The sequence below is a fragment of the Xiphophorus hellerii genome, chromosome 22, assembly GCF_003331165.1.
Source record: "Xiphophorus hellerii strain 12219 chromosome 22, Xiphophorus_hellerii-4.1, whole genome shotgun sequence".
Classification (NCBI taxonomy): domain Eukaryota; kingdom Metazoa; phylum Chordata; class Actinopteri; order Cyprinodontiformes; family Poeciliidae; genus Xiphophorus; species Xiphophorus hellerii.
Window position 1 is genome coordinate 11,385,819 of NC_045693.1, and position 14,541 is coordinate 11,400,359.

General features: G+C 38.2%; 1 protein-coding gene across 1 annotated transcript in view; it reads right to left on the reverse strand.

Moving 5' to 3' along the window:
- Positions 1-5,269: 5,269 nt before the first annotated feature.
- itga9 (integrin, alpha 9) overlaps positions 5,270-14,541 on the reverse strand; it is a 67,184-nt gene continuing 57,912 nt past the window's right edge. The window contains exons 27-28 of the mRNA XM_032552366.1: positions 9,829-9,948; positions 5,270-7,591 (exon numbers count right to left, since the gene is read on the reverse strand). Coding sequence (XP_032408257.1) covers positions 7,493-7,591; positions 9,829-9,948 — 219 coding nt within the window. The 3' untranslated portion in view covers positions 5,270-7,492. The remainder of the gene's footprint in view (positions 7,592-9,828; positions 9,949-14,541) is intronic.

Consider the following 14,541-nt stretch of genomic DNA (forward strand, 5'->3'; position numbering starts at 1 on the left):
ACAATGTTCTGAAAAGCAGAGACAAAGTTTCTGTTCTCTTTGCCTAGCTGATTAGAAAGCACTCTAATTTCAACAAAGAGTCGTCTCTGTAGGAATTCTGATTTTGTAAGTTGGGTCAGATTTGGGATTGCTTCAAGTTCTTCTAAGGCTTCAAGATAAGCATCAGTGAGTTTTTTAAGCTCATTCTGGCAGATCGTCAGATGTTTTGACTTGTAAGCACTTTTGCAGTTCAGGCTAGTGAGTCTTGCAGCCTCTTGGATCCTTAAAGAGTTCTCCGACAGAGCCGACAGTCGCTTTTGAGGGTTCCGCTGATTTATTGCAGCTGATGTGCCTAAAATCTTATCCAAGGAATTCAGCAAAATCTGAACAGAGAGACCCCAAAGGAGACAGAGCCCCTCAAGATGATCCACCTGCCTTTCAGGTAAAGAGGAAAGCTCTATGAGAAACTTTGTATTATTCTGGGTTTTGCTCAGCTTGTTGTTCAAAATGTTGAATGTTTCCTGAGAATCAGCGGATTTCAAATCAGATGATGTCAGGAACTGGACCACACGCGTGCATAAACTCATCACTTCATTTAGATTCTGTGTAGTACTGGATGTGGTGGTTTGCAGGTTTCTTTGCAGTTCATCACATGCAACATGATACCATGTTCCAGCTACAGGCAGTAAAACCTTTCGGATGTTGCTAATGAGGTCAGAGAACTGCACGCTGTGTTTGCGGAGAGCCTCAGTGCTCATTGATGAACTCATTGCCATCTCTTGCGCTGTCTGGACCAGCAGTGGCGTCAGCGACACCAATTCTGATCTAAAGCCTTCCAGCGTCTGTGAATCAATGGTGTCAACAATCGCTGAGCCGTCCTTCGCGGCCTGGACGTAGTGGTTCGACAGCTCAAGAACTCCAGTGCAGACCTGGTTGAGAGTGGACACATCTTTCCCCTTAGTCACAGTCAAAACTTCATACAGAAGGGGTAAAAGGTCAACGTGGATCAGTTTAGGTTCATCTTGGACAGCTGCCTTCTTTAAATCATTGCTGTCATATTTATGAGCTGCTTCTGCGTCTACAGTTTCGGTATCTGAGGGTTCATCATGTTTTGTGAGAGAATCCATTTGCATCACTTCAGAAAGAGGAGAGTTTCTTGCCACATGATCCAGGCTCATCCCATGAATATCCTCTAATTTTGAACAGGACTGTGAGATTTCTGGCTTGCGTGCTGCTTCTCTCAGCGGGCTGAGGAGATGTGGGTGCTTGTGTCCATCCAGTCCTTCTCTCAGCACCTTAAAATGCTGAATTGCTGCTGAAACACTGTTTGTAAATGTGGAATACATCTCCACATTCAGAGTGGATGCAAAGTGGAGCATGTGTCTGACCGATTCACCCACTTTGGTTTGAGAGGACTGAGCCTGTTTGAGGAGGACCAGCAAGCCGTTCCTGTAGATCGGATTATTGCTTCTGTCCAGATGCCTTCTCACTGACCGAATCACCAGCTTCATGTAGGAAATTAGGTTTTTAGCATGTTCATCAAATACTTTATAGCTCTGTTCTCTGTATGCTTCATCGCATCCATGATGCTCCTTGACCATTTCATCGACCGCAAGACTTGTGAACTCTCTTAAATCCATCACATCACTTAGAGCATCCTGTAGCTCACTTGTCTCCTCCTCCCATTTCAGGCACACATCATGAAGCTTTGGAAGGGTTTGCCATGAATTATTCCCCAGCTCCAGGGAAAGAAGGGCAATCTGAGCTCTTAGTCTTACAAGGCATGCCTGTGAGTTCTCCACACTCTCCAAGCTCTTTGCATCTTCAGCAACAGCTGAGACAAAGGTTGCTACTTGGATTATGCAATCAGTGGACGATATGAAATCCTCAACTGCTGGTTGGAGAAAAGTCAGATCCATGATTTCAGCAGGTTCGGTGTCCAAGAGCCGTTTTATTGTGCCTAAAAGATCATTGTCTGTACAAGGGGCAGCGAGAAACGTATCCAAGACTTGATGAAGAACTGCAGTTTTTAGTACTTTATCCAGTATTTGTATTTGTTGAATTAACAAAAGGCATATCTTATTAGATCTCAGTTCAGTGTCATCACTTTCTTCTGAGGATTTTAAGAGCCGTTTTATGTCAGACCAGAAGTGCAGAATGTGACGGCAGTGGCTCACTATTCTTTGCTGAGACTCTCTTCGTGAAGAGTTGGCTACAACCATGGCATGGAAGACAATGTCTCTCACCATGCTGTCAAAGCCACTGTCCTGAATCAGTGCACTAGAGTAATTATCAAGTAGATGCAACAGGCTGTGATGCCTCCCAGTGTAGAACCCGTAGGGACCCAGTGGTCCTTTGTGGCCGTCGCTCTTGAGAGTTACACTGATGTCTCTAACCGTGGTTTGGACCTTGTCTAGAATGAACCTCTTGGCAGCCTGGGCCTGGTCACTTGTAGGGTGTTTGATGGTGGTGCACATTGCTGTGTGCAGCATTGAAATGCACCTCCTCAGTGTTTCTAAGGAGTCAAGAAGTTGCTTTGTTTGTCTGGGATCCAGTAAGGAGTTGGCCCTGTCCACTGTGAGGTCATTAAGGGTGAGCAAAGATTCAGAAAAGTCTTTAAAGGACCTGAGGAGAGATTTAATATCCAAAGAGGAGCCGAGCTCAGAGAGGGACTCTAGAACCCGATCAGCTGCAGCCAGAACTTTTCTCACAACCGCACTGTCCGCCACCAAAAGGACCTAAAAGCAGACGGATCACTGTCAGCCAAACGCAACATATTTTAACAGAAATTTGACACATAATCCAAAACAAACAAAGACATGAGCAAGAAAGTCTATGTATTTCTATTTTATTTACTTTTTTAAATCATTTATTGAAATGTCTGGGCATAGAGTCATAAAAAGAAGGTAAATTTTGCTTAATGATGGAAGAGATGAGACTGCTTTCTGGTATAAAACAGTGCGATGTGATTCAGAAGAATTATTACATCTCAATTTATAGAAGCAGTTGGAGCAAGAAAATCTCTACAGTTATGAGAGAGTATTCAAATATGTTCCAAAATAACATACCCTTTGAAGAGTTTCTGTTTTGAGTTATCTGTAATAGGTGAAATCAAATGTGAGCCATAAGCACATAAATTAAGATTTCTATTTTTTTAATGCTCAGGTCATATGCAGACATTTATTTAATTCACTACTTTGAAGATTAAGTTTAAAAAGTTACATGCGAAGCCTTAGTTATAGTTAAAACCTTCAGTGTATTTTATTAGGATTTTATGCAATCTTTGCAATGTGCAGATGAGTGGTTTTCAAACTTCTCACACACAAAAATCAGATTTAAAAAAATCTCCCAAGTGAGTATTTGGAGTTAATTTTCAAGTCCTGCTAGATTCTTGTTTGGATTTATGTCTGGAGTTTGATTGGCTGGGACATTTGACAGGGTCATTGTTGTGCTGACAGATGAATGTCAAATCCTTTGCAGTGCTGCCACTACAAAGTTGCATAGTGGGGATGATATATTCAGTGATGTGAACTGTCAACCTTCTGTCACACATAGCATGTCAGCCTGTTCTCATCTGACCAGAGCTCTTTCATGCAATAAGGGTGATTTCACGTCTATCAACAACTTTTTTACTTGTCTCTCTCCAACAAAGCCCAGATAGAAAATGTAAAAAAAAAAAAAAGGACAATTTCAAAATATCTTTTCACCAAAATTTGAAAAATTAAACACTTTACTTTGAGAACTCCCAGGAAAACATTCTGAGTTGCGGTGATGAGTTCCTCTCTGTGCTCAGGCAGATTAGGCTGGATGCTGAGTTTCTGCGCCGCCAGCAGGACGTGGCGCCCGGACACACTGAGCGGCTCTAGCACCGACGACATCTCCATGTGCAGAACTTCATCTTCTGTATTACTAATTAGCCTGAAAGTTGACGGGTCTGCATTATCTGATCACACAGCTACAGAAACCAGCTGGCTAAACAGTACATACCTGGAGACCACTGCCGCCATGTTGTCAGTGGCTTTGGCTACCTCCAGGGCCGCTGCCTCCAGCTGGCTGAACTGCTCGTACTCATCATCCATATTGTCACACAGCAGCACCAGGTAACATAAATGAGTTGCAATGGGAGCCACCACCCTCTCCAAAGCTACAGTCCTGACAAAGCTGTGCTCCAGCAACGAGGACATAGCTCTGGCTGCAGTAGCTCTTACCTGTGGTGCTTCAGCTCCGGTCAATGCTGGAGTTGTTTTAATAATTCAGCAGGTGATAGATTTCAGTGTTTCATAGCAACTGTTGTCACCTTGTCAACTTTACACAACATTAGCAAGTGATAAGGTATGAATAATTTTTCTTTAAGATAAATTTTGTATGCATTTAAGAAACTCCACAGGTGTAGAGGTGTGACGGTAAAAGAATAATCGACTATTTCAAAGAATTTTGTGAAAAACTCCACTTGCCAGTATAAATTTAGAAAATACTGTATATGTCACCAATGAAATGATGGTTTAAAAACCTTTAAATAAATATGTCTGATTAAAAATCAGTGGTGTTTTTCCTATGATACTAGCATAACAAGATTGATGTTAAAAAGTATTTTTGGTGACAGTGATTTTTCGGTTCAAATATTTTGAATGGCACAAAAACCACTTGAGATGTTAGCAATAAGAAGAAGTGGGAAAATTTAATGTAGCTTATATATAAATATATGACGGTAAATTCATAGATTAAAAAAATAAAAACCCATCCGTATTAACAAAGTTGACAAAAGATGTAAATCAGACACACATTTAAAAAAATATATAAAATAAAGGTATTTTAAATTAATTTACTACAGTATTGTTTTTAAATTGACTATTTAGCCAGATTAGAAAATTAGAAATGATCATTTACTAAAAAAATGACAAATATGTTTTTGCATACTGCATATTTCATGTTGGGGAATTTAGTGCTGAATTCAGAAAACAAGAAGTTAAATTTTTGTAACTATTTAAATTTCACAATTTTAAATGTAAGTATTTTAATGTTTTGAGTGGTAAAATATTATGATCCATGAAAAGAAACTGTAAGATAAAAAAAAAAGCATTGTAATACACCACACCAAAAATAATGACTGGACATCAAATTTATCTGGAACTAGAAGACACTTATAACAAAATCCCTTCATATTCTGAAATGCCCATACTGTTTCATTCCTCAACATTTTGTCAATTTAAAAGCAGTGGTGCTCCCAGCAGGTGGCACAAAACTCCATGAAAGACAAAACACTCAACCAAAAAAGTAAACAAGCACAGAGTTGGATATTTCACTCTGAAATTTATCAACAGATAAATATACAGCTCAGTCATGACTTTAAACATCAAAGGTACAGCACACTATAATGGAAATGATACTCACTGACAGTAGTACACTCAGAACAAAAGTCCAAACATCGGCGTGATTAACGAAGGCATCCAACACTGAATCATCACAGTTAGACTTTTACAAAAACAAATAGAACAAAACAAAAGTCAAGTGTTGGTTTTCTAAATGAATTCATAAATGAAGTTTAGCATCTTTGACTTTGGTGCAGAGGAAGGGCGTGAAGGTGTACAGTATACGCTGCTGTGATGCCAGTGAAATTCAATAGTGACAAAATATTCTGCACAATAAAAGACTGAAGCAGCCATTAGTAGCTATAAAGTGGCTTAAAGTTTAAGTGTAAGCAGGTTAGGAAATATTTGAGCTCTTAAGAATTGCACTATTACTGTAAATCTAAAACATACTGTACGATAATTTTTCTTTAAATTTTTCATAATTTAAAAGTGGGAATGTGGGGCCAGTTGCAATAGGTTCACTAAGCGTCCTGATTTTAAAGCTCAATTGAAAGTTTTATTCTCAATCTGTGAATATAAAAGATAATCTGTCCTTTTGATCCCTTTATCCTAAGCTGTGTTATTCCCATGATCCCCAAAGAGCTTGTTTCTGTGTAGCTGCTGAGTGCAGCCAAGTTCCATTTATTTTTAGGACATTACTCATGCCTTCAAGCCCTGTAAACAACTCTAAGTGTAAAAAATTTCCTGACTTATTCGTCAATGGGGATTTCCTATTTGACTCTAAAACCCAACATTTAAAAATAAAAAATGGAGTCTAGAGTAGGTTTTAAAAAAGCAAATGAACCTGAAAAATCTGATGCATACTTTTGAAACAGCTTGGTTCGATTTTAAATATGTCAAAATTCAAAAAGTCAAATAAGAGGAAAGGGCTGGTCACACTGAAAAAGCTTGACATTTGAATGCTAAGATTGAACAATATTTTGTATTTTACACATAAAAGAAAATAGACTAAAGAAATAAAGTTATAACTGATATCTCTACAGTGCTTGATGACATAAGATTGAACAATGCTCCCATCGTCTTTAAAGGGCTTTTTTGGAATTATTTCTAAAAGGGATGCAGTCAGATGTGTAGAAATAAAATTACACAGAGAAAGGTACAAAAGAGATACGGGCGCATCTCAATTAATTAGAATATCAGTAAGAAGTTTATTTATTTCAGTAATTTCAATTAAAAAGTGGATCATATAAAGTATCGTCTGACACTGACTGGGATATCCCTTAAGTCTATGATTATTCCTGTTATTTGTGCATGATTCTTTGTCACATGTTTTCCTTCCATTAAACTTTCTTTCGCAGTTTCATGGCTTAGTCTCTTTGTGGAGGTTGACAGAAGCTGTCCAGTCTAGATGACAACTTAACAATTTTGTATAATTTCTTGATCAAAAATCCCTCTTTTTGTTGTTCTCCTGCAATTCTGATACGACACTGAAGATTTATTAAATTTGAGCGTCAAATCATGAAAACAAATAGACAATAATGCTTCAGATATGTCACCCTGTGTGTAAATAATTAAAGGAAGTTTCAGTTTAACTTAAATACTGAAATAAATGTAACTTTTTGATTATATTCTAATTCACTGAAAAGCATCTGAACAAACCTTTAGGGATGAGCTGAAAATACAGGCGACTCCACTCATATGTTACAAATTAAAAGCTTTGGAGCAAAATGCATTCATTCTCTTCAAACATCAGTGCTTTTAGGGAAAACAAATAAACTGCAGATACAGAATGTTTCTAATGGCTTTAGTAACCTTCCTTTTTTATATGGCTTGAAAGTGTATGTATAAAAATAAATTTGCTATGTATCACAGCCCTGAGGGTTTTGTTGTCCACCAGTATTCATGCCCTCTACATCCACAGCTCGGCTCCACCGGCGTGGAGTTCCCTCATCACAGAATAGCCGATTTCCACAGCAAGTATCCTCCCGTGAGCCCCGTATTCACCTCAGAAGCCCCTTCCCTGGACCCCACCAGCAACACCCCAAATAATACAGAGTCTCCAGAAAATATGGAGAATAATCTTCTCTTCCACATATGAAAGACTTTGAAGAATCTGGTGCCACCGGGGCGGCTGCGCTCCCAGTGCTATTGGATCCGTCTTGAGCCTAATCTCACTGGCTCCGCTTGGGCCCCAGTTGAATGTCTCAGTGGTCCTTGTCCATCCAGTCCCAGCTTTCATCACTGTCCTTCCGGTTCTTTTCAGCTTCAATGATCTCTCTGTAGTGTCGACGGAAGAAACCCATCTGTTAAGAGAGAGAGAGGGAAGATCCGTTTTTAGAGAGGTGGCCACAACTGACTGCAGAGAACGATGCACACGCTGCAGAGACACAAAATCTGACCCAAGTATTTTGGTCTAGTTTCTAGTGCAAATATCTTTGTCTTACTTGAAGTAAGACAAAAATAACTTACAAGTATCTTGTCAGTAAAATATAGGAGCATGTTCTGTCAATAATTCCTGAATATTGTTTTGTTTTTTTTAATGTCCAACCAGTTTTTTTCACTTATAATATGAGAAGAATGTCTTGTTATTAATTGGCCAGTGGAACTAGTACTTAAAAGAAAAATCAATATTCAGGAATTATTGATCAAAACAAGCTTCTATATGTTGCTGAAAAGTTGCTTGTAATTTAGTTTGGTCTTATTTCAACTAAGATATTTACAGCAGAAACTAAACAAAAATACAAAAAAATAGATTTTGTTTTTGCAGTGTATTTTTTTGTTTCTATCCCTTTGCTGCAAATCAAATCTATAGTTGAGGAAATATTTAGTTTATACAAGAAATATTCATTTAGTTCCTTAACATAGCTTTTTGAAACATTAACATGAGTGTAATATCACTCTCAAAAATTATGGTTTTGGCTTATAAAATTGATTTTCACCAGTCTTCAAGTGACGTATAAAACTCAAAGTGATCAACTAAGTTTAAGTAGCAACAACAAAAAAATAACGTTCATCGCTGCTGGTATTTGAGTTTACATTGCTAATTTTACTACACTGTCCTGCAGTAGTTGATATCTCTAAACGTCTTTGCATTTTGTGCCATTGCAACCACAAACATGAATGCATTTTATTGAGATTTTTAGGAATCCCACACAAATTAGTTTAAAAATTTAAGGTGGAAAGAAGAAGTTACATGGATTTCATGTTTTTATTTGGCAAGCAATTCTGAAAAGGGCAGTGTGTCTTTATTTTCAGCTTCCAAAATCAATAATTAAAGTCTCACCACAGATGCTCACTTAGATTCAGGTCTAGACTTTGACTAGACCAAATGAACACATGTATATATTGTAGCTCTGGCTGTAAGTTTCGGGTCATCAACCAACAGAAAAATAAAACTCTGCCTCAGTTTTTCTTCCATGATTACCCTGTTTTTAGCTTTTCCCACAAACTCTGAAGAAAAACATCTCCATACATGTTGCTGTTTATGAAAATCTGCAGTGTTTTTTAGAAGGTTGTTAAATACAGTACACCAACATTTAACAGAAAATACTGAAAGTATAAATACTTCTCCAGCTGACTCAGAACAGCTGAGTTTCTTTAAAAACACCACCAGCGAATGCTTATCTACAACAGCCTCCTGTTTCAGCTGCATTATTCCAAAAATAACACTATGTTAAACTGCAAAACACGTAATACCCCAAGTGAATGGTGATTGATTATATCTTTGAGTGAAACATCCGAAAGCTGAGACTACTCCCACTGAAAAACAGATGGAAGACATATCTTGGGGACAGGAAATCAGTTTGCACTTCAGAGTCGGCCATGCTGTCCACAAGCCTCCATTCATTGGAATTAAATATAAAACCATGGGATGTACAGCTGCAAAGCAAATATTTCTCTTCTAGTCATGTATTGTTTATTTAGGGAAACTATACTGCACAGCAGCTTTTATTTAACATTACTAAATCAAGCAGAAAAGTGATACAAAATTCTGCCATCCATTTATCTACATTTGACGACTAACGTGTATTCATATAGAGCTGCACTCCTCTCAGGCATTTCCTGATAAAACCAATACAGGACATGCGCCGGACTTGTAAGCAGGGTTTGTTTTGGCAGGATCTGAGCACTTGGGAATAGGTCAGATAATGTGTCCCTGGACCGACATTCCAAAGTTTCGTTGTGGTATTCCCGACGGAAGATGAAGCAGTGAAAAAGAAAAGGAATTGTGTGCTAACAGGGTCTTTGGGTATCAGTGTAATTGCCATTTCCTTTTTAAATTCGTTTTTTCATGCAGGCGGTATGGTGTGAATTACTGCCCAGTCTATGATTTGTCCTTTTCATGGTTGTCAAAGCCCTTAAGAAAGCTTTGACCCCTGCCTCCTTTCCCCGACCTCCAGCTGCCTCTCGTCAACTGGATCCCGTGCTGACATCTGACCAGTGTACAACTGACTGTCACACACACTATTTATTAGTTTTTGCACACTGCAGATTTTTTTTTGGAAAAAAAATCTAAATATCTGTTTCTGTGTGTGATTACCTTCCAGAGTAGCACAGCCAACAGCAGAAAGATGAGGATTCCCACCAGGAGGCTGATGGCGATGATCCAGCCAACGACGTAACCCCTCGGCTCCTGACTGTGGAGAGCCTCGAACACCAGCTGAAACGCAACAAGATTTAGGGAGTCACACTCGAATACAAAACACATGCACAAAAGAATGCACATGAGGTCACGCGCTGATGACGGTATAATATTCTGTATTAAAAAAAAGCTCTGGTCCAGAACATCAGCTTAATTCAGGAGGAGCTACATGTAACTCTGGGACCGAAGAGCAGATATATTACAATCTAAATCAGTATAACTTGAAAATTCATAAAACTTAATTTGACATAATTAATAATCACTAATTTCCAGGCTATACTTTTTGATGAGTGTATAGCCAGGATAAAACTAGGAGGCCTTTGGATTTCATGCTACACCAGCTGCTTGCAGCACCAACTGGAAACAACTGGCAGGATAATGTGCTGAGTTACTAAAAATTGTCCTTATTTCAATCTTTTCTTATTTCTTTTGAAAGTTGCGTCTCTCCTAAACCCATTTTTGTGCTACTTTGCAGAATTATCATTCTAACTAAACTGAGATGGTGGTAGTTTAGTAAATTTATCTTAGATGCTAGTTAGTAGTAATAGTTGATGCTAGCACTTAGCTAACAACCCTTGAGGACTTCACATAAAATATTTTCCTGCAAAAAATATATATTTTTTGTCAAAATAGTGTTTGGCTTGTTAATACGTTGTCCTTGAAACTTCACAGGGGTTTTTTCTCCTAGGATTCTCAGTTTTCACTGTTAGGTTATGTTTAAATAAAAAAAACTCTAAAATAGAAATAGAAATTGCACAAAAATATTTGTTCAGTATTTACAGATACACCTGTTAACAGATTTTTTTTCTGTATAATATAACCTCAAATCATTTGTGGAAAATTCATCTATTTGTTTTCCATGTCAAATGTTTCTTGGCATGAGATGCAAAATATACTGCACATGTGCACCATTACAATGGAACCATTACTCAAAATATGTTACAACAACGACATAATAATAACATAATGGCTGCACCTCTAAAATGTTTTTAGTAATTCAGTATCAAATAACCCCATGATTAATTGAATAATGGGATATTAACCAGCAGACCTTTCCACCCATTATTATTACATTAACACATATCTGCTGCACACTCAGAGCTGCTTAACTTCACATCTTTCTAATTAATTTCTATACTCTATTTAGCATGTGATTATTCAGCATGCTGCATCTGCTTGCGGCTCTACTAGTAAAGACTGGTTACAGCCATGAACAGTGCTGTTTCAGGAATCAGAAGCTATTATTGGCATTGTGCTAATTTGCTAAGCGAATCCAGTTTACTGTTGGGCAGGTTTGCTTCCCTTTTGTTTGACATCTCCGTGTTTTTCCATTTACTGTATCCCATCTTCTGCTAACGTACTCAGTGTAAAACAGAAAAGCATTTTCTGTTACCAGAGTAAAGTGTAAATGTCCCCTGTGAAACACTGAACCACTTCACATGTGGTTGCATGAAACAAAGCATTGAGTCAGAGATTTTGCTTTAAGAAATAAAGGAAAAAACATAAACATGACCTCATGCAATGTCACATCTACGCTCTGTTTACTCTGCATTTATGAAGATACATTCAGCTCAATTTGCCAAAGTGACTTCAACGGTAGTGTGAACTACTTTCTAATTAATTCAGCTAATAACTATTTAGTCACTTGTGAGTTAATCATAAACTTTGGTGATGTCGTGGCAAAATTAGCTTCTGTCCTAAAGCACTAGCTACACTAAAGCACACACAGAAACACATCAAACCCGTTTGTGTTTATTGATGTGAGAAGACCTAATGTGTCTCAAAATGCATTTAATTTTCTAAAGTACAGGCCTGTAGAAAGCGTGTTTTAGACAACAGCTCCAAAACTAGGTTTGACTTCTTGAGGAAAGCAGGCATTTAGGTGAGAACAATTAATAACATTACATCACCCTCTCCCTTTTTTGATTTGACGTGATGGTAAGGGAGTTCTTTGGGTTTAGAAGCATTCATTTTTTAAAAATCTGGCAGCTATTAAAGATATCTAAGCTGTGCCATAAATGGGAGCAATCTGAACAAGTTTCCCATGACTCCAGTGAACGCTGCCTGCTGGATAATAAATCACTGACAGCAGAGTTGGTCTACCTAAAAAAGTGCTCTCTGATTTAAGTGAGACATAAAAACAGTGGAAGGAAGATTAGCTGTATAATAAATGTGGCTACAATTATGGAAACTATTTAAATGGTTTTAATAATTTCTTTAGCTGTTGCTTTAATACTTTTACAATTTGTAATTCAAACATCACATTTCTCTGATTTATGTGTTTCAGTGACCATGTTCAAACACAGTCGATATGAAATCAGTTTCTGTCCAATGACTTTGATTTATTAAAATAAAAGTTGATTTATAGTGAATTATTTAACGAAAGCGAAGGCTGCTTAACACTGCATTGAAGCCTGTAGTGAAAAGCCACCTACTAGATGGATATATTTTCTAGATATCTTAAACAAATCCAAACAATGCTCTCTCTAAAACATCACAGCCCTGCATGATGTGCTTTAGACAAAAGAGGCAGCGGAGTTACATCAGAGAACGCTTATCTATGAATGCTTATTCACAGGGAGACGAACATGAGTCTCCCTGTGAACTGAAATGTAGCTGGAGACGCCAAGTGTGTGTCAAGACAAAACCAAATGCAAAAGTGATGATGAATATTTCTTCTAAATATTTTCCCACACTAACACTCCAATCACTGGATCCAGATTCCTGGAATTGAATTGTTGTTACACATACCAAGGTATTTATGTGAACGGAAGAGATTAAACTGGTCTACTGGTCATCAGTCTCAACTCTAAACATCCCAGTTCAACAGCTGAACTCACTTCTGTATTCCTAAATATGGACAGTGAATTGAAATTACCCCTTAAAAGGGACCTATTATGCAAAATTCATATTTTGTGTGTTCTTCCATTTTGGTCTTTGCTGCTTAGCCCAAGTGCTTTAACAAACCGCCAAGATGTTTTCTGGCGACAAGTTAATGTTTTTTTGTGTCTGGAAAGTAAGCCGCTTGAAACACCTCCTGATTGTTGAGCAAAACCCAGCCAGTCACCTAGCAACCCAAGTGGAGCTCCAGAACATTTGGTCAACTGGTTTTACTGCTGTAAAATGGCTGCTGGATAAATACAAGTCTTTTGTTGTTGACCTACCATCCATAAACCATTTGTTGTATTCTTGATGGTTGTGCAGGAGGTTCTACTTTTGCTTCTCAAAGATGTAAGATTGTATAATTGCGCACCTGTTTGCAGCCATTTTCACAAGCGAGTGTAAACATTGAGTGGTGAAGCGTGGCCAGCAGCAGCTTATTTGTATTTAACGTGACAAGAGTCTTAAAGTAGTTCATTCTGAGAGGAGCTCAAAACAGGCAGAACCAGCTAAAATATCATTACCTAAGAATGATTTTATGTAAAAAATGTAAAGGACATGTTTTGTATAGAATATAGACCTACAGTATCTTAACCTGTTGAAGGATGCATAATAGGTCACCTTTAATAAATTAAATAATTTCAAAACATGCTTTTAGTGTTTATTCTTTGTTCAAGGTGAAACATACAAGCATAGCAGAAAATCAAAAACTGAAGGAATGCGTAAGAAAGCAAATCACTATTCCCCAGACTAATGGTATGAGGGTTTGCTAGCATCTCCTGGCTGATAAAAAAACAGGGATTTCAGGACATCCTGGGATCAGAGACCACTGTGTACTCTGGCTCGCTGTGATCCCAGGGGAGAGAGCACGAGTGTTTACCAAAGGCCATAAGAGCAACGGTCAGGGGACAGAGCGCACACTCTAAGTGCTGAAAGAGCTGTGTGGTATGGACATATTAATACCGGGTCTGAATTTTCCTAGCACCACCATAGCTCGGGGTCAACCTGGTGGCAACCCAGTCAGCACACCAATCTCTCAAGAGATCCCCATGCGAGCCGCCTCCATCCTTGGCGTAATTGTCAAATTTAATCTGCTGAGCCATTTAATCACTCAGCAAACAGCAGCGGGGGAGGGAGGCGCCCCATGTGCAGCTGAAGACCCTCGAAGGAGTCGATTCAAGTCGAAGCACAGTATAGCAGCTGGTTCTTGTTCTCGTTTTCTTTATTAAGCCGATCCACATTCGAGCTCTTTTGTGGTTTAAAGAATGCCTAATCACAAACTGATTAATCATTTATATTATGGTAATAAAGCACAGCTACTCATCATTACTGATTTTAATTTTGGTAGTTGGCTTCTATACTCAGCCAGAACAAACAAGATTTGAAAGGCCAACTCTTTCAAACTGACATCAAAGGAAGATTACTGTTTTCATCGCAACGTACTCAAACTGTGGTACAAATAAACGGACCTTGGATTGCCTTTGGTCGTACTCAGCCAAACAGAAACTAATCTAAAAAGATGTGCAAGGAGAAACACTCCAAGCTTAAGTTGAAGGGAATATTAGAGAACCGAGAACAATTTCTGCTGGCTAGTTATGAAGGCAGAACATGTGAATAAAATCAAACCCAACCTATCCGTGTACCAGTTATAGGTCAGAAAACCAAAGGCTGCCTCAGTGACCAGATAACTAAAACATTTAATCTAACAAATGTTTCTTTGAATTTTACACC